Genomic DNA, 21,796 nt, shown 5'->3' on the forward strand with positions numbered 1-21,796 from the left:
ACAACTGTAATAATTAGAGAGATATAGTTCATGGAGGTTTGGGGACACCAGATAGTTTAAGTAGGAAACTGATAAAACGTAATAGTTTAGGGTGGTTTTAGGGAATTAACTCTTATTTTTTTGGTCCGAGTATTGAAGAATCACCAGTATGAGCGGGGTCATTTGGTTTGTCGTATTAAGAACAATAGTCATGGCATGATGTCGGGACCTAAAGTCTCACTGGAGCCATGATGGCGCCTAACATTGTTTGCTTGGCAAGCCAAGAATCGATATGCGGAATTAAACTTCAACAACAATAATAAATAATCTCTAATAGCAGAATAACATAAATAACTGAAGTCATAATGACAATACAATTGAAACCACCAAAAACCCAAAACCTGGTGTCACCGAGTGCATGAGCTTTATAAAGTACTAAATACAAAGTTTGAACAAATACAATACTGTCTAAAAGACTAAACAATAATAACATAAGATAAAGTAGGGGACTTCAAGGGCTCAACGGAACAACAATGCTACCTCCAAATCTCCAAGCAAATTCGAATAAATAGCTCACTAACAGCCATTACTATCAGCGATACCTGGATCGGAAAGTGTAGTATTAGTACAATCGACCCCATGTACTCAATAAGTAGCAAGCCTAACCTCGAAGAAAGCAGTGGCGAGGTTGGCAAAGTCCGATGCTCACTTTCAACAACCAACAACAACAATAACAACATAATATGATATATAAGGAAAAGCAGCTCGAATAATAACATGCTCAACTCTAACACAATAAGAGGAGAAATATGCATGCTTTTCAGGTATATCAGTCAAGACACAAAGTTTTCCATAAAAATCACTTAAAAAGGGATTTATCAAGGTAAACTGTGATTTCAAGCTTTATACATCAAGTAGAGATATCAAATAACAATTAGTATAAGAAAAATACAACTCTATGCCTGCATGTCAAATATATATGACAAAATCAACAATATCACAATTTGATCATTAAGTATACACAATCTCAGCATGCTCATAGTGCCTTGTACAAGTACCCCTCAATCATGCTCTCAACACTCTCACAATGCCTGGGATAATACATACCCCTGGATTATCACAAACACACACTCATCATTGTACGAATGCATGGCATAAGTCCCTCACTAAGCACATCTCATGTGCCTGCACTCACAGGACCCAAAGTACCATGGGTTATCATCTGACTCCGGAGGGGCAGATCCAAACCCAAGCGTTGTTAAGATCGAAAGTCAACAATCAATATCACTCAGTCCAATATGAGGGGCCTTAATGCAATCGTCACCTCAGTATCAATATCAACATGGCTTTATGGCCAAGGTCAGTCATCAATTTGCTCAATATGGATTTATGGTCCAAAATCAATCACCAATCTCCTCAAGTCTCAATATGTTAACATCTCATAGTATCATAATCAACATACAGCATAGAATATATCAACGTGCCACGACTCAACTCAAATCAGTGTCTCATACAAGGACACTATCAACATCTGAGATAACATATAAAGAGTACACAGAGACAGAGACATAACATGCGAATATATTATCATAATTGAAAAATATGACTACGGCTAAGGAAAATAACTTAACATAGTAAAAATAGTCCTATCATGTCTCAAACAGATAAGCAAATATCATAGACATTATTTTTAGGATGAATAATAGCTCACATAATCATATAAGTGAAGGAAATACGGTATCAAAGATGCATGATAGTAAAACAAGGCATATAATAGCCTAAGGTCTACCCGGATCATAAATAACCACGGTGCATGTATATACGCTCTTTACCTCGTATATGCATCAATCTTAATATATAATAAGCATCATAGCATACGGAAAAATACCCTCAAATCAAGCCTAGACAAGATACTTACCTCAAACGAGTGAGAATTAATACTCCAAGAATACATTGCCTCTAAAATCGACCTCCGAACGGGTCAAACCTAATCAATTAACAAACCTCGGTGTTAGATAATGCCAATGGAAATAACAACGTTGCAAAAAGACACGTTCTTTAATCAATTTAATAAAGTCAACCAAAAAGTCAATCCGGACCACTTTCCGGAACCCGATAATACTCACAATTTTGACAACCCATTTGAATACGAGTCCAACCATAAAAGTTTCATTCAATTCCGATTCCGAATCGGGATTCAAATCTCATTTATTCACTTTTCAAAATTTCTTATAAAAATCCCAATTTCTTCTTTAGATTCGTCAATCAAATGCCAAAATCGAAGATAGAATCATGAATAATAATCAAATCCAGATTAGGGATACTTACTTAATCCACTTGGGTAAAAATCGTCTCAAAAATTGTCTTTATCTGAACTCCATATCTCAAAATATGATAAAATGAAGTTATGACAGAAATAGAGAATTAAAAGCCCTCTATTACAGCTCCCTCGCACCTGCGGACCACTTAGCTGCATCTGCAGATCCATAGGTGCTGAACATTATCCGGATGTGCGGCTTGATTCACAAAGTCAACCATCATAGTTGCGAGGAAACATTGCTGTATATACGATCTCCTCTACTGTGCAAATGCGCGAAAAATCCCACAGATGCGGTTGCACATCAGCAACCAATTTCCGCATTTGCGGTACTACCTCCTGCCGCTGCAACTCGCATCAGCGGCCAATATCATGCACCTGCGGCTTTGCAGGTATGACCAATTTCATGCAGGTGCAATGCACCAGTTCAGCAGCTGCCAACCATCTGCAATGTTTCCCTGGATGGTCCAAACCCACCCGAGCCCTTCGGAACCCCGCCTGAACATACCAACAAGTCCAAAACATGACGAAGAATTACTCGAGGTCTCAAATTACACAAGGGAACATTGAAACCACAAATTGAACCTTATTTCAAACTTATTGAACTTTCCAAACTTCTAACTTTCAAAATACGCCGATTACGCCGAACCACGTCCAAACAACTCGGAATGACTCTAAATTTTACACACAAGTCATAAATCACTATACGAATCTATCCCAAAGCTCGAAAACCAGACAGACCTCGATAACCGCAAAGTCAACTATGTGTCAAACTTATCAATTTTCAAATATTCAAAAAATTTAACTTTTGGTAATTAGCCTCAAAATCATCTAGAAACATCAAAAACTAATTTCGGGCATATGTCCAAGTTTTAAATCTCCACTGGGACCTATCAGAACTATCAAAATTCTGATCTAAGGTTATTTACACAAAAGTCAAAATTGATCAACACTTTCAACTTAAGCTTTCAAGCTAGGAACTAAGTGTTCCAAATCACTCTCGAACTCTCGCGGGAACCAAACTACCTGCACCCGCAAATCATGAAACATCAAGCATGACTACAAGAAGCATCAAATAGGGGGAAATGGTACGAATACACAAAACGATGGATCTGGTCGTTACACATAAAATTCTGCATAAGTTATGTGGTCGTGGATTTAATTTTATGCGGGTTATAATGTGAAATAATTATATGTTTTAGTAATACATGAAAAAGAATATTTAAAGACAAAAAACCTCTTAAAGTAGGTAATTCTTGCATAGTAATTCTTAGGCTTTTGTTCATTGGTACATCATATAACTACTCTTTGAATAATCTATGTATAACTAATAGGTGAACCAAATTATCCCTTAATATACAAAACTTCTTGCTGCACATTAACTTTGCTTTGTCTTAGAAAGTTAGCATGAACGGACTTAATTGAGGTTCTTCCGGTTTCTACCAAAAATAAAGAAAAAAGAAAAATTTGTGAACGAAGCTGACATTGATAGAGTAGTCTAAATGGATAGTTCAGACAAAAAAGAAAGCAAAAACTCCTAGTTCGGGTCCAAACACGTTGCATTTCGAGAGAAGATTCTAAGCTCCCGTTTGACCATAAAATTTGGTAGTTTTTTTTTAAATTTATCTTTAAATATCTGTTTGTTTATAGATTTCAACCATTTTTTGGTAAATTTTAAAAATAAAATATTCAAATCCCAAAAGAGCTCTAGAATATTTTTTGAAGTTCTTGAAGTTTTTTACTCACAAAATTTTAAATTCTTTTCAAGTAAAATCCATACCCAAACATAATTTTAACTTCAAAAATCATTTTTCATCTCATCTTAAAAAACTTATTTTTTCAAGTTTAATCCACATCTATGTCCAAACGCTAGCTAAAATTTGTGCAAGTATAATTCTTTTAAAAATAATAATTTAACAAATCCACATTGTGCAAACACATTGGGCTTATAAATCCACCACTAAAGGTAAGAGATTCATACAATGATGACTTTATGTTTTTCATAGTAATGTGGTTCTATTTACTTCTATGGATATACAGTTAGAAGTTGTTGCTTGAAGTTCCTTGATGTGTCGAGAACCATTTTTTCTAACCAAAGTATTAATACTTCAACGGCTTCTTGGAGCTCATTGTTTCTTTATTAAAGGGATGGACCTTTTACTAGGATTCGAATCCAATGAAGTTCTAACTATTCATTAGAATAAAAAGATCTAATGGATCTTGTAGGATTTTCAAGAAATTCTTTAATTTTAATCATATGCTTCTCATGTTCCGTGAATAGCGAGACATTGAGGAATATCCAAAAAGGAATTTTGGAAATTATCTCTTTTCGTTTCGTTTGAAAAAAGGAAGTATCCCAAATAATCGATCTTTCTATTTTTTATTGAATCTCTCTTTGATTAATCAATGTGTGATATTTTGAATCCTCATTTCCAATGAAACCCAAATAATCTCTGGATTTGATCAGATGATCCTTAGCATAAAATATCAACAAGTAATTAGTGCTGGTTTAGTTTGATAAGATAACAAACTAATGAACTATTGTTGCGCTTCAACTATTAGAAAATATCTTTCCCTTCAGTAGCAGACAGTTCTTATACAATAAAACTGATAGTAAATTTTAACAAAACTCCCAAATGGTAGTAGGACCGGATTTGTATCTAGTAACATGTCACAACTCACAACTAACCTAGCTATGAGAATCTTGATCACCCCCAAAATTTCGAAAGTTCTTTCGAGCATTATGAAAACATATTGGATCAGAAAGGAAAAAACCTTACCTACAGTCGGTGTTTATACCAATTCAATGGATGCATGAAATATGTCTTTGTACATTCACTTAAAATCACTTATCCATGGTTAATCAACATGTATTTTTTCCTCATTTTATCATTTAACCATAGAAAATATAGTTTGATTTAAACACCGACTATGAGTAAGTTTTTGCCGAAAGAAAGCATGACATCAAAGCCCTCGCAACCATAACTTGAATCACAGACTTGTTTCAAACCAGAAATGTACTATGCTTGGGACTCTGGTCCTGCCGGTTTTGAGTTGAGAAGTGGTTGCAGTGCTTTGACAACAATTGTCATATTTGGCCGAAAATCGGCCTCATATTGGACACAAAGTGCTGCTACAGCTGCCAACTAAGTAACAAAAGTAGAAGAATCAAACAAAGGGAAATCAGCAAACTAGTAGTAATTTCTAGCAAATATAAAGAATGAAAACCTTTGCAATTGCTTTTGGAGGATAGTCATTATTTAGCTTGGGATCAACACACTGCTTCACTTTGTCTTCACTCAATCTTGGAGTTGCCTGAAGAGAATTTGAGTTTAAATCAGTAGACTAATAGTATACAACAACAACTACGCCTTAGTCACAAACAAGTTTGGGTCGGCTATATGAATACTCACTGACTAGTGGTATATAAATACCAAAAAAGAAAGTGGTATAGGATAAGAAGCTACCCATGTGACAAGACTCTGTTGTCCTTTGGGCATTGTATGATCTACTGGCTTCCTTCCTGTCAAGAGTTCTAAGAGGACAACGCCAAAACTATAAACGTCACTTTTCTGTGTAATCTGTCCTGTCATGGCATACCTAAGCAAAAAACATAAACCCTTTGCTTAATAGGACTAATGGAACTATCATTTCCTTTTTGTCGTAGTTATGTGAAAACTCGGTAAATAATGGGCTATCTCGAACAACTACATGTTCTATTGTTATGAGCAGGGCTTACTCTGGAGCATGGTAGCCAAATGTTCCCAAAACTCTAGTGGAATGCAGACGCGCTGCTGTGTCTGAAGATTGGTTTGAGATGTTGAAATCAGCAATTTTTGCTGTAAAATCATCAAAGAGTAACACATTGCTGGATCTGACATCACGATGAACGATAGGTGGCTGAACTTTTTCGTGTAGGTATTCGAGGCCTTTTGCTGCACCATAAGCAATTTTAACTCTCTCATTCCAGGTAAGAACTGGACCTGGCTCAGCACCTTGTACACCTTTTCTACCTGCAATAGAACTCTAAACAATCAACTATATGCTGCAATAAACATACAGAAAGAAGGTTTCGCGCAACAACTATATTAAGTACTATGATTGAATTTTTGACGTACCATGTAACACATCGTGTAAAGAGCCCTTTGTTGCGAACTCATACACCAATATACGATTGTTTCCCTCGAGACAATAGCCCATGAGAGTCATGAAATGATCATGTTTGAGTCTTGAAACCGTTGATAACTGAAATAAGTTAAACATTTCTAGTATAAGTGTTCTTTCTTTCCAGCAATGCCTTTCATCACTACTAAAAGGAAAAATGATCAAGAATGAAAAAAAAGGCATTCATTCACCTGGGCTGCAAAGTCAGAGTCCGGTTCTGGTGAAGAACTAGTATCCAACTTTTTGATTGCTGCTTGCTGACCATTGCTCAATTTAGCACAAAAAACGCGGCCATAAGATCCCTCTCCAACCAAAGCTTTCTGACCAAAGTTGCCAGTCAATCTATTTAGCTCATCCAAAGTAAACACTGGAGCCTCAACTGGTAATACTTTCTGAGGAGCTCCACCTCTTGCTGCACTCCTTGGTTCTCCTCTTTCACTAGCTACAATACCCAAAAAGAAAAAGGGTGTGGTAAAAGATCTTCATCTATTAGCCCAATACCATATGATTGAGCAAACAATATGCTCATCTACACAACACCACAATTACATCTTAGTTCCAAACAAATCGAGGTATGCTATATATGAATCCTCACAGACCATGCTTCACACTTTAAATTACTAACGGGCCAACAGTATACAACATAAAAAATATATAAAACTAAAAAGTACTAAGAGTTCTCTATATTTTCTATTGAAAGGACTCTTGGCAAAAATATAGGACCTAAATTAAAATGTAATAACATGAGTAGAATATATTCCCAACCAGTAGTGTAGTATCACCGGGTTCAACTGAACCCATAACTTTTGACGCAGAGTAAAAATTTATATGCAAAAATTTATTAAAATTAAAAAATAGTAGATATGAACCCATAACTTTAAAAATATAATGAGTTCAATATTAAAAACTTTAAAAGTTGAACCCACAAAATTTAAATCCTGGATACAAATCCCATCTAATTTGTATCGTCGATTTGAATCTTTCTCTTATTGTGGCCTTATTTTTCGCTAGGTCCACATGGATTCCAAGAGATTGTAAACGGCTTCTTTCCATGCGATTTTAAGTCTATATCGTCCCATGTTAACAAGTGAAATCCACATAGTTTTAATTTACACGTATGAACCGGTGCATCAGGAGCTCTTTTTGGTCTATACCGTCCCATTGTAACACATTGAATCAACATAGTTTCACAGCTACAGACCAGTACATTTGAAGCTCTTTTAGGTCTATATCGTCGATGCATGAAATCCAAATGAAAATTGCATGGAATTAAAAACAGAAAAGAGAGAAGGTACGATCATACCACCACCAGTACCACCACCATAGGGATTGCCAGCTCTAGGAGGAGCTGTATTTTGATTGGATGAGGGGCCACCATTGTAGACGTCTTCTTCTCCACCTCCACAGCACGACATTTTTTTTACGTTGTTCAACTATGGAAGCCACAAATTCTCCTTAAGTGAAATCCACATAAAATCCAATGCCTCCGAGGAGAAATAATTTACATGTTAAATTAAAAGTATTCCTAGGAAGATTACAAAAACAAAAACTATGATCAGAAAAGGAATTAATTCGATCCCGAAACGAAAAGAACATCAAGACACAATGTCTTAGTCCCAAATTTGTAAATAACATCACAGAGGATGGTGTGTTTGATATGACGGAAATCATTCTCTAGGACCAGGAAAAAAAAAACATTTTATGGTGTTTTGGTTATTATTAGTCTTTAATATCTATCTTTCCTGAAATATATCTTTCACTGGAAAATATCTTTCTGTATGGAAAATATTCTCCGGAAAATCCCGGTCATATCAAACACATTCTTCATCATATAAAACAATTCTATTATGGTTCATGTATCTTTCAGTAATTTAAAAATGATCGCTTTTTGCAGTTCAAGAATGTGAAATATTAATGGTGCTTGTAAAGAACAGATCAAGAAAACTTGTTGAATTAAATAAATTAATGTTACGTACCGTAAACCTTAAGGAGTAAAAGACAGCAATGAATCTGGAAGGAATGAATTTAGGAAACGAACAAGAAGAAGGAAGGAGAAAGAAGAGATTTCATGGTTGAATATTTCCCTTTCTTCTCTGATTTTTTTCTTCTGTCTCACAGATTGATGAAACGAATTTTTTTTTTTTTTTTTCTGTTTTACGAGAAAGTCGCATGTAAACTCTTTTAACCGCAATTAAAACTAACATATTATTTCTACGTACTACGTGCCTCCCTTCACTTTGCACGTCCACTTATCAATTATCATGCACCTTCTTATTTTACTTGGTAAATAAAAAAAGAAATTTAAAGAGAAAACAAATTACTTACCGAATAACTTACTTGGACTATAAAATAATATTTGAAGTTAAATTTTCATATATAAAAATGTGTTATTTCTTTTTTAAAACAAATTAGAGAAGAAATAATGTCACGTAATCTTAAGACAGAGGGAACTATTGTATGTATACCATTTCATTTCTCATGGACCGTCAATAATATGCAGACTTACGTTTATGAAGATCTTGACATCTGTTTTTTATTTATAAATCCTTAGGGAGTAAAAACCATTAATTAGCTCCAAAATCTACCATGACCTCTATTGTGCATCAAATTTAACTTTTCTTAATATAATACGAATATTAATTGTTAGCCACATCTATGATACAAACTTTATCTTTTTTAATAATGATTTTTTACTAATAATTAGTTGTATAAAAATGAAAATGAAATATTTTTATAATTATTCTTGAAAGGACAAAAAAATAACTATGGAGTAATTTGGCACTATATTAAGAGGACTTTATCTGTGTGCATATTAGGAGTTGCATACTACAGATCGGGATATATAGATTTTTGAGGTAATTAACGGGTTTTATTCTATTCAGAAATGATTTATCAAATAAGAAGCTGTGGTCTATGAATTTTAGTCTTTGAATTTATTTGGTCGAGGATTAGTACTTCGTTGATAAAATTTATGGTTTGAGAATTGGTAATTCAGTTATGTCAATAAAAGATATACTATTTTCTTTTTTTGAAACTTAAAAAAAAGGATTTGATTGTATGTCATTAACTTTATATAAAATATGAGATATCCATATTTTCTTCTTATTCAAACAGAATATAGACCATTTAAAATTTCTGAAATATGATATAATAGGTAACAATATAAATCTTCTAATTAAGATCTCATCCCAGTCAAATTTCTGAACTGCTTCCCATAACTTTTGCTGTAAGAATGGTAGGTAAATATGAATCGCATTTTACTTTCTAATAGTGTAATTTACCCAGGTCTAGCTAAAGATACTATAAAAAGCCTCTTGCATCTTTTACCAAACTACACAGTTTGAAATTAAAGTTGATATATACTTTCATAAGAATGGCCAAGCTTGTAAACTCTGCTCTTTGTTTCCTTCTGATTATTGCAGGTTTGTATTATATATTTCTGATTCTTTTTCTTTTTCTTTTTGACAATTGAGATTGAGCAAGAGGCAAATCCGATTAATTTGTTTGTCTGCCTAAAATTACCCTATTCATATTTATAAGCGGATCTTTGATTTAAATTTAATTAGTTCAACCTTTAAGATTCTTAGCATTGAATGGTTGTTGTCAAAGTGATGGGTTCAAATCTTTATTGTTCTAAATTTTAGTGAATCTCTACACACACACACACATATATATATATATATATATATATATATATATATATATATATATATATAACACTCCATATTGTAAATATTGAATTTAGATGAAACTATAGTCAAGAGGCTATATCCATCCATGATAATGGTATTTTTACGTTTTTGAGTTATAGTGAACTTTTATTATTCCAATTACTCATCATTCATATCATCATTTTTTAGGTTTGATAGGTTATAATATCTGAGTAAGTTATATACTATAATGTAAAGTTGTTCAATTTTTGTTGCAGTTGCGTTGGCAATTACTCAAGTGAATGCACAGAAGAGATGTAGTGTAGTGTTGAATCCAACGGGTTGTGTCCTTTTTGACTGCAAAAAGGAATGCTTTCAGAAATACGATGGGAATGGACTTTGCTCAAGTTCTGGCACTATTGGCCAATACATTTGCACCTGCATTTATAATTGTACTTGATCAATTCCCTTTTGATGAAACATACACTTGATTTACGAATGAACATCAATGTTAGAACGTTCTTCTTTATTTATTAAAAGAATATTTCGTTCCTTTCTGGCATTTAACCTTTTAAATTTTTGTTTAACCATCCGTTATTTGATGTCTAATGGTGCGGCTAATCCGAATTCGTCTTTATGTAAGCCTACTAGGGAATAAACCTGTATTTCCGCCGAAAAATTCTTCATTCGAGGGGCCGGCCTAGTGTTTTAGTTACGGAATTTTTCGAATTAAGTAGCTTTAGATCAAATCCTATAATATATATTAATGTTTTACTAAATTAATATAAAATAAATTTTGAACTTGGTAAATCAAATGGGTTGGTAGAATACTAAAGTCGAAGCATAAAGTTTAAATTATGAATTCACCCTTACTTCATTTTAGGGTTTTACTGAAACATGTGATTAAGGGCATATAAATCCTAACTATCTCACCACTGACCCCAGGATGGTTAATGTCTTTAAATTAATGCTTCCTCCAAGACAAGGTACTAGTATCATCCTCATCCATAATAGCCTTAACTACAGCATTTCTTTCATCTATTTGGGAAGTTAATTAAAGAATTTCTGGACAATTGTTCAATGTAATTATATTGAAATTCGTTGCCGTTGCGTAATGCTTTATTTGTCCAAAAGTTGAGACATCTTAATTGGATATTTCAATTAACTTTCAGCTTACATGAAAAGCATAGTTTTTCTAAGGAAAAAAAAATTCAGTTGGTTTTAAGGGTGGCAAATGGGTTGTTTGGGCTATAATTGGGCTGGTCAAGATGGGCTGACTCATTAAATCATTGTCCAACCCTGTCCAAAGTTCACTTGAATTAAGATGTGCTGAGTCAAAATGAGCTAAACAATGGGTTGTAACCTAACCCGCCCAAATTGACCAAAATCTTTGTAATATTCTCAACTTTTAAACAAGCATATATAAAAATTATTCTTATGTTTTGGAATAAATGTCAATTCATGCCAAATAATTTCTTTCCTCAATTTGGATTTAGAATTTTATTTGATAGTTCTTTATCTTATAATACTAACAAAGATCAGAATAATTAAAAAAAATAGTAAAATTTGTTGTTTTTCTGTTGTGATAATGTGTTTCTTCTTTAATTTCAATTTTTTTCATGTTTGATGATTATTTTTGTCAACAACAATTAGTTAAATAGATCACTCGACATCATGAAAGAAAGTACTTATTTTGTTGAAATGAAATAAAATACTTTTTACGTCATGAAAAGAAAATACTCATTTTGTTGAAACGAAAGAAAATATTTTTTCTACATCATGAAAAGAAAATACTCTAAATAATATTTTTCATATATTTAGGGTGGGGTCGGAGGTAGGGGTGGTGGGTAGGTGAGAGTGGGGGTGAGGTGGGGGTAGGGGAAGTGGGGTGGGGCGGAGTGGGTTGAGGGGAGAGGGGTGGGTTGGGTTGGGGTGGTGGGGGCTGGTGGAGATGTGGAAATATTTTTCAAACATTTAAACCAACCAAACATGAGAAAATTGGAAAACATTTTCAAAACAGTGGGCAGCCAAGGTAGAGCTCTAAGATTGAACATTTCCATGAGTCAAGGTTTGGCATCATCATAGGTCCATTTGGGCTGATGATTTTTGATGGGTTAACTTGGACATTACCAAAACAACTCATTTTTAAATCGTTCTAGCCCAAAACCATTAAAACTTGAGCGGGTAAAATGAGTTTAGGTTAGTTTTGCCACCCTTGACTTTTGATATCGAATGGTTAAATTAAAAAAAAAATTCCGCTACATTTTTTCTGGTATTTGCTTCGTCAAACATATCATAAACCACAGAGCTCTAAAATACGATGTTAAATAAAATTTTAAATCTTCTAAAATATCATCACATTAAATTCTCCAAACTGTTTAAGTTCTTGTTACTTTCAAAAAGGAAACAAACCATCTTTGTTCTGCCTTCTATAACTTAGTTCTTCAAAATATTATCACAATCAATTTTTGAAACTGCTAAATATAACTTCTCAAAAAAGAAAAACGGAAAGCATGTCATAAACCTTAGATCCCTGAGTATAAAATAAGATATATATATATATATATATATATATATATATATATATATATATATATATATATATATATATATATATATTAAAATGTCATGTCTTTAAATTAAAAACTACTTCCCATAACTTTTCGAAAAGGAAGCCATCTCTATTCTATGGAAAGCATATTATAAACACAATACGAGAGAGCACTTTAATTCTTCTAAAATGTTAACACAATTAAATTATCTAAACTGATTCTAGCGGCGGAGTTAGGATTTTTACTAAGGGGTATCAAAATATAAGAATTTAAATATACCGTAAAATCAAGATGAGTCAATGTATAGTATATATATATATAAAAAATAAAAAATATTATCCAGCAATACATTGTAATTTGCTCCGCCACTGCTTCCCATAACTTTTCAAAAAAGGAATCAAGCGATCTCTGCTCTATGGAAAGAATATAATAAAAGAGATAACAATAATCTAATTCTGCCAAATGTCATCACCATCAATTCTCTAAACTACTTTCTACAACTTTTTTTTTTTGGAAACAAGCCATCTTTGCTATATGAAAGCATATTATAAACACAATATGAGAGATACATTTTAATTCTTCTAAAATGTCATCACATTAAATTTTTAACAACTGCTTCCCATAACTTTTCTAGCAATTACACTATAAAAGCCCCTTTTCACCTGGTATCAAGGCACATTATTGACATTTGAGATCAACTTCAATTAGGATGGCTAAGTTTGTATACTCTGTTCTTTGCTTCTTTCTCATTCTTTCAGGTTTTCCCTTCTTTCTTTAAATTCTTTTAATATATTTATTTTGGTAAAAGATTTCTCACACCCTGTGTTTATACCAAACCTATGAACGCAAGGCATGTCTCTTGCATACACACATTTCTTACTTAATCATAATTAAGTGTTGTGTATTTTTACTTTAATTTTAACTGCTAAGACTAAATTGATTGATTTGATGTAAATATTAAGTGCTGATAAGTATTCACCGTTTAATGTTTTGCTTGTGATAAAAGTAACAATTTGATCTAATTCTTATTTCATTGATATATAGTGTCTTGTTTGTTCAATTTGGATGCAGTTGCATTTGTAATTACTCAAGTAAATGCCCAAAAAAGATGCAGTGCGACTCTGGATACACAGGGATGTCTCCTTGCTGACTGTCAAAAGGAATGTGCACAGAAATACAACGGGAATGGACTTTGCACTGGTGGTGTCTCTGGCCCATTCAATTGTGTCTGCCTTTATAATTGTAACTCCAATTAAAATACCTTTGATTATAGGCTATATTAGTCTATTATAAATGAGAAATAAATAAAACTTATTCCTTTTTCTAAAAAAATGTTTCGTCCTTTCAACCTTTTTTAACTTCTTACAGATTATTTTATAGTAATATAGTCTTGTTCACTTTATTTTTGCCATCCATAGTTGAGTTGAAAGAAGAAATTAAAAAGGCCCCCGACTATTAAACTTCATTACATTATTTGAGATTAAAAAGGGAACCCAACTATAAACTTCATTACATTATTAATTGTTTGTAATATGACTCCCGATGAATGTGTCATATCACAAAGGGATGCGGTAAGATAGATATGATCCCTCCAGCGTTCACCAGAGGTCTCGAGTTCGAGCACTAGGAGCGCTTCCTCTTTAACGGGCCTTATGTAACGCGAATCTGAATTAGTCAGGCCAATATATTTCGAATACCAAATAATTGTACAAAAAAATACTTATTCACATCAAACATATTAGAGTAGTGCAATACATTAATTCATATTATTTTCTTTCGAGAGTTTAATTCTTATACATCCATAAATTAATTGGTCTTTGTTGGAGGTCAATATAAGGCATGCTAAACAATTATAGTATGGTATATCTCCGGCAAGTCTTGGTGTGTCTGAGTGTATTTACAAGTCTTTTCAGGGCCCGTGCCCTTTGATCCCACAACCCACAAAAATTAAAATCACACGTTGCATATTAAAACTCATTAAAGCTCGATTTGCAATAAAAAGAAATTATCCGTCATTTTTGCACGCACAACTATTACGAAGCAAAATGAATAAGACAATCTTGCATCATACTTGTTCTATGTTGTTCCGTCATAGAAAAAGGTCCATTCTTTTGTATTTTTTATACTCAATAAATGTTAACGATCAAATGCTTCCCTTAAGACAAAGTACTAGTATTATGGAAAAGAACGATTCACCACCAAAGGGTGGGTAGCTAGGATGATTGTAATTTCTCCATCCTCAACTAGACAAATAGAGAAGTTCTTGTTAAGGAGTGTTTAATCTTCCGTAGTGATCTACTTGAAGTGAATCCAGATTAATCGAGTCAGTGAGCTTTGAATACCAAATAGTTTTAATAAACGATCCCATTAAACCATTCAATCGTAATTCTCTATCTACCATATATCAACATATCTTAAGATATATGATTTAACCCTTACTATATGATATGTTGCTGAATAATCAAATGATATGTAAAAGCAATCATCATTTAGGTCATCCACAGTAGCCTTAATTATTTCTATTTAACGTGCAATCACAATATATATTCCTTTCATTTATTTGAAAATCTAACTAAAGATTTTATAAAGTATTTTCAGTTTAATCACCAAATTATCACATCATTACACATACAATATAAACTCTAGACACCCATTACACAGAGGCGGAGCTAGAATTTGTAGTGTGTGGGTTCTAAAAATAAGTGGCAATGGTGATCAGCAGCTGAGGCTTGAGGCAAAACATCTGAACCCTAACCTTTTTTTCTTGTTTTATTTTTTGCTTTAACCTCTTAGAGGAGCTTTTCTTTTAAGACTGAGGCTTGATTTTTTAAATTTGGTTTTTTGGTTTTAAGAGCTTTTGCTTATAATAAAGGAAAAGCGTAATTCTAATTTCGCAAGGAAACCAGTAGGCTCCTTTGTTTCGAGCTTTGTCGTTTTTTCTATTTTAGTATAATAATTAGTTAGTTTTTTTTTTAAAAAGAAAATAAAACGTGGTAAAATCACAATAAAATGCGTTGCTTTCAAGGGGGTTTGATGAACCTGTGTGTCTTCCACGAGAATGCAGAGCCCTTACCACTCAACCCATAACGCCTTTTGTTACTAAGTTTGGCGTGACATATTTATAATTTATAAGTGAAATTTTCAATACAAATATAGGGTTCTGGAAAAAGTTACTGAGTTCGCCCGAACCCGCACCCACTACTCTAGCTTCGCCCCTGCCATTACATACATACACATAGTTACACTAAATGAATTTAAGAGTTGACACTTCCCAAGAATATAAAGCGTGACCAGATCAAATGGAGAATGATACTGAAAGAAAACAAGAAGGAATTGTGAAAAATTTTCTCAGCCATGTATTGATAATGTAAATCCCTATATATACAAATTTATCCTACTGTAAATAACAAATAAAGAATATTCCTATATACTTGTACTACTCCTATTTGTCTACTATGTAACAGAAAAATCATAAATTATTCTTTCCCATGTGCTCATGTGAAAAGCACGTGAGATTTGCTTCTTGAATCATCCTTATGTACAAGTGTTTAAAATATTGATCAGATGGTTGAGAATAAAGGATCATGATCATCCATGATTCTTCCATGTGTAGGGCTGAGCTACAATTGATAAAACACTTAGGCAACATAACATAGAGAAGTCCGAAACTCTAAGTGTGTGTCTGAAATGTTTCTTCTTCTTCCTTCCCTTTTCTGTGTGAAGTTCTATGTGAAAATGGCTGTGAAGAAGATGGCTTCTCTTCATCATCCCCCCTCAAGCTGGAGGGTAGAGACAAAACCCCCAACTTGCTCATGATGTTGGTGTGAGAAACCCCAGATAAGGGTTTGATAAAGAGATCTACGATTTGGGATTTCGAAGGAACGAATGAAAGATATATCAAACTAGCAAGAAATTGTTGTCTAACGAAATGACAATCCAACTCTACATGTTTAGTCCGTTCGTGGAAAACGGGATTACGGGCGATATGAATCGCCGCCTGATTGTCGGAGGAGCAGATAAATCAACAAGAAGTCGAATAAGCCAAGTGATTTCATCAGTCACCCGTCTCATGGATCGATACTCAGATTCAGTTGATGACAAAGAGATGGAGATCTGCTTCTTCGATTTCCATGAAATAGGGGCACCTCCAAGAGTAATTAAAAAAACCACTGACGGAGCGACGAGAATCTTTTCAAGCAACCCAGTCAGCGTCGCAAAAAGCGACGAGATCAAAAGAGGGAGTAGAAGAGAGAAGGATACCTTGGCCTGGGTCTGATCTAAGATATCGAAGTACCCTGAGACCAACAGAAAAATGTGAAAGAGATGGCCTTTGCATAAATTGACTGAGGCAAAGAACAACAAAATAAATATCTAGCCGAGTATTGGTGAGATAGTTAAATTTACCCACCAATCGCCGATAAAGAGTGGGATCCTCCATGGGTGATTCTAATTCAGCGTGCAATTTGGAGTATGGATCAAGAGGAGATGAGACAGTAGGCCCTTTACAATCAAACTCAGCCAGTAGTTCCAAGATAAATTTTCTTTGACTGACTATGTACCCTTGTTGTTCTCTGAGTATTTACATCCCCAAGAAATAGTGAATATGTCCCAAGTTCTTGATTTTGAATTCAGAATCCAAAAATTGAGTAATATGTTGTATCTCTGTGGTATCATTTCCTGTGATAAGAATATCGTCAACATATACCGCTATGATGGATATCCGCTTGTTTGTGTGTTTGTAGAATAGGGAATAGTCATTCAAGGAACTAGAATAGCCTTTGTAGCTTAGAGCACCTGCTAAACGAGCATACCATTGCCTTGAGGCCTGTTTTAGTCCATAGAGTGATTTCTTCAATAAACATACCTGATTAGGATGAGAGGGAGTGAGATTAGCTGGAAATTTCATATACACCTCTTCCTGTAGATCTCCATGCAGAAATGCATTGTTAACATCCAGTTGTGAGACCTCCCAACCTTTCTTAATAGCTACAGTCAATAAGCATCTAATAGTGGTCATCTTGACTACTAGACTAAAAGTCTCAGAATAATCAATGCCTTCCCTTTGTATATCCCCCCTGACAACCAACCTGGCTTTTAACCTTTCAATTGACCCATCTGATTTGTGCTTGACCTTGTAAACCCATTTACAAGGCAATGCCTTCTTGCCTGGGGGTAAAGAGACAACATCCAGGTGTGATTGAGTTGAAGAGCTTGAATTTCAGCTTCCATAGCTTTTCTCCATCCATGATCTTGGAAAACTTGAGTATAGCTGGTAGGCTAAAAAACTGTAGAGATAGATTTGAAAATAGCCTGATTGTTGAGAGAAAGGGCTCCAAAAGAAAACACATTAGGATGAGAGACATGATGAAAACAAGATGAGGTAAGATCAGAGAAAACAATGCTATTGCAGACATAGTCATTAAGATAGGTAGGTTTCTGGAAAACCCTCTCAGATTTTCTTAGAGGAGGTGGTGGTATTGGGATTGTAGGATGTGAACTAGAGTAATCAGTAGGAGATGGAGTATGAAAAAGAGAATATGAGGGGCTAGTAACAGATAGAGGAGTTCCAGGATTATTGAGAGAAATAAAGGTGCTATTCTCAGAAGTATTTAGATGTAGAGGGTCAAGAGAGTGTGACTGATGATTAGTGGTTGAGTTAGTAGATAGAAAATCCTGAGAAGTGGTTTCAGTAGTGGTAGACGAGTGAGGGAGGAAAGGATAAGGGGGCAAAGGCGAGGATGGGGTTAGAGGAGCAGAAACAAATGGAAAAATTGCTTCATGGAATTTAATATCTCTTGAGATAAATACCTTCTTAGAATGTAACTCTAGCAATTTGTATCCTTTCTGATGCTGTGCATATCCCAGAAAAATACAAGCTTGTGCCCTGGGATCAAATTTGCTTCTGTGTTGTGATAAAGTAGAGGCATAGCATACGCATCCAAATGACTTGAGTTGTTCATACTATGGACTCCTTTTAAACAAAATCTCATAAGGTATTTTTCCTTTTAGAACTCTAGAAGGAAACCTATTGATTAGATATATAGTAGTCAAAATACACTCTCCCCAATATTGAATAGGAACTTGTGACTGAAAATACAATCATCTTGCCACTTTCAAAAGGTGCCTATATTTTCTTTTAACTACCCCATTCTGCTGGGGAGTTTCTACACATGAAGTCTCATGTAAGATGCCTTGAGACTGAAAGAAATCAGACTGAAAAGATTCCTTCCCTAGTTCCATTATATTATCAGATCTGATTCTTTTAACTTTCCTTGCAAATTGTCTCTCCACCATAACTAAGAAAGATTGTAAGATAGTGAAAGCATTGCTTTTGGAACTTAAAAGAAAAGTCCAAGTTCTCCTACTAAAATCATCAACCACAGTCAAGAAATATTTATATCCATTATAAGTGGTATTTTTGAATGGTCCCCATACATCAATATGAATAAGATCAAAAATTCTATGAGTTCTGATTTGACTCAAAGGAAAAGGTAATCTAGTTTGTCTAGCTTTTGGACAAATATCACACACAAAATTGAAATTGGAAGAAAAATGAATGAACTGAAGATTTTTCATTACTGAGAATGGCAGATGCCCCAATCTAACATGCCATTGGAGTACATTAGAGTCCTCTGTATTGGAATTAGAAACAGAACAAGAAACTTCACTAGGAACTAAGAATGGAATCATTTCCTTGTGGAATTAAAAATACATTCGTATTTAAACTAGAACCAGAATGTATCTTAGGTGGGCTAGGCTCCACCAGGTACAATCCTCCTCTTAATTCACCAAAAACTTATCCCCTCCTTATTAAAGGGACCTGCATGATGCATCCACTAGAAGTTAGATTGAGTGAGCAATGAAGCTGGATACACAACTTATGGACTGAGAGTAAATTATATTTGAAGGAAGGAACATAAAGAACCCTTTCAAGAATCATATCAAATCGAATAGGAACGCTACCTATGTGTGTGACATATAATTGAAATGAGTTAGGTAGGCTAATATGTACATGAATAGGAAGTGGATCTAAAGTTAAGAAACAATTTGAATCAAAACACATGTGTTCAGAAGTCCCTGAATCAATGATCAGGTTTTTGTGTTAAAAGCTGCCAAACAAGTTTCAGTATATTTAAGTATAGTACCAGCTACTGCATTTGTATTGATTGCAGTTCCTGATGTTGCTATATTTCCAAATTGTGCCTGCTTGATTAGGTTCATCAGCTCAGACACCTGTTTCTTACTGAAAAACTGAGTTTGAGGTGTTGCATCATTGCTTTGAGTGCTCCCATTGTCATTGTCTTGTCCCTCAATTATAGCATTAGCCTTGACTTGTGTTGATCTGGTGAATTAGAAATCATCTGGAAACCCATTTAGCCTGTAACAGTCTACCCTGACATGCCCAGTTTTCATGCAATGGTACAACTCACATTAGGATTAAATTTTGCTTTCCTTCCCTTAGGTTTCTGCTGTGTGTTATTAACCTTTTGTGAGTTAGTCCATGACTTTTGTTGTGACTGATTGTTGTTTCTCTGTGGAGACTTACTTTGAATTCCTACCATAAATGAGGAAGCATCAGCATTGAACTGTGGTCTTGTATATATCTCTCTTTGATTTTAATCTTGAAGAAGGAGAGAATAAGTAAAATCTATTCCAGACAATGAATTCATCATAAGGATGTTTCCTCTTGCCTAGGAATAGACATCATTTAGTCCCATTAGAAACTGAATGATCCTTTGGTCTTCTAAGAACTTTGTGACTTTCCTTTTTCCATCACAAATACAGTCACAAGAGCAGATCAGATGAGAGTTGAGAGAATTAAGTTCATCCCATAATTTCTTAAGTGTGGTAATTACCTTGAACTAACATTGATATTTCCTTTTGCAGTTGGTGTAACTTGGCTCCATTAGTTTGTCCAAAACTGTGTTCAAGGCTATTCCACAAATCTTTTACAGATTTTGAATAGATGACACTGTCGCCTCTGTCCTTGCATAAAGAATTCAGAAGCCAAGAAGTCATCATGAAGTTGCATCTGCTCCATTGAGGGTGATCTTATGCATCGGGTTTTGGCTCCTCACATACCCCATTTATGAAGCCTATCTTGTTTTTGGCTGCAAGTGCTATGAGGATTGATCTCCTCCATCCTGCAAAGCCTCTACCATCAAAATATGTGGCAAAAGCCTCAAACCAGGAGTATCAGATGAGTGAAGGAAATAAGGATGATTCACATCATGTGAAATTGTTTGACTGGTTGAGCCAGAGGCAATGAGAGTAGAGGGAGTTGGAAGATTTTCTTCTTCTGCCATAGTTGAATACTATATTCTGAGAAAAAAGAGATTTGGATCGAGCTATTGCTGCTCTGATACCATAAAAGAAAACAAAAAGGAATTGTGGAAAATCTACTCTGTCCTGTATTGATAATATAAATCCCTATATATACAAATTTATCCTACTGTAAATAACAAATAAAGAATATTCCTATACACTTGTACTACTCCTATTTGTCTATTATGTAACAGAAAAATTATAAATTATTCTTTTCCATGTGCTCATGTGAGAAGCACGTGAGATTTGCTTCTTGAATCATCCTTATGTACAGGTGTTTAAAATATTGATCAGATGGTTGAGAATAAAGGATCATGACCGTCCATAATTCTTCCACGTGCAGGGTTGAGCTACAATTGATAAAACACTTAGGCAACATAACATAGAGAAGTCCGAAATTCTAAGTGCTGTGTCTGAAATGTTTCTTCTTCTTCCTTCCCTTTTCTGTGTGAAAATGGCTGTGAAGAAGATGGTTTCTCTTCATCAGATACTAAGAAGGAACCGTATCAAATTATCTTCTTTCTGGAGGAGTGATGTAATTCCATAAGATTGAGTTAATTAACCTCTTGAGCATTGAAATAAATTTAAGCTAATCTTTTTCTGAAAAAGAGAAAAATTAGATTGAAATCTGTTTTGCATAAAATCTGAGATATGCTTTATGTGTCTAAAGTTAACAAATCTGAGTAATTTGGTACCAATACTGCTACGAGATAGTAGGTATTATTTAAAATTCGTTGAGGTGCGCACCAACTAACAAGTATAAAAAACGAAGTTGACAGATGTTCATATATTTAGCTTTTTCAGCTACA

At 34.2% G+C, this 21,796-nt stretch overlaps 1 protein-coding gene across 1 annotated transcript; it reads right to left on the minus strand.

Annotated features, from left to right (window-relative positions):
- Positions 1-4,827: 4,827 nt before the first annotated feature.
- Positions 4,828-8,572, minus strand: LOC107761106 (putative protein kinase At2g41970). The gene is made up of 8 exons (XM_016579272.2): positions 8,437-8,572; positions 7,764-7,985; positions 6,652-6,902; positions 6,415-6,541; positions 6,036-6,309; positions 5,764-5,896; positions 5,525-5,611; positions 4,828-5,442 (listed from the first exon to the last, which is right to left on the minus strand). Exons 2-8 carry the CDS (start codon positions 7,873-7,875, stop codon positions 5,317-5,319), a joined length of 1,110 nt encoding a protein of 369 aa, XP_016434758.1. The 5' UTR covers positions 7,876-7,985; positions 8,437-8,572; the 3' UTR covers positions 4,828-5,316.
- Positions 8,573-21,796: the final 13,224 nt, after the last annotated feature.

Source organism: Nicotiana tabacum, chromosome 15 (genome assembly GCF_000715075.1).
Source record: "Nicotiana tabacum cultivar K326 chromosome 15, ASM71507v2, whole genome shotgun sequence".
In the NCBI taxonomy this organism is placed as follows: Eukaryota; Viridiplantae; Streptophyta; class Magnoliopsida; order Solanales; family Solanaceae; genus Nicotiana; species Nicotiana tabacum.

Coding starts and splice junctions, on each gene's coding strand:
- LOC107761106 (XM_016579272.2), bottom strand. CDS start 7,875: ATGTCGTGCTGTGGAGGTGGAGAAGAAGACGTCTACAATGGTGGCCCC. Junction 6,310..6,414: donor TTTACACGATGTGTTACATG/GTACGTCAAAAA, acceptor GTTCTATTGCAG/GTAGAAAAGGTGTACAAGGT. Junction 5,443..5,524: donor CTCCAAAAGCAATTGCAAAG/GTTTTCATTCTT, acceptor TTTGTTACTTAG/TTGGCAGCTGTAGCAGCACT.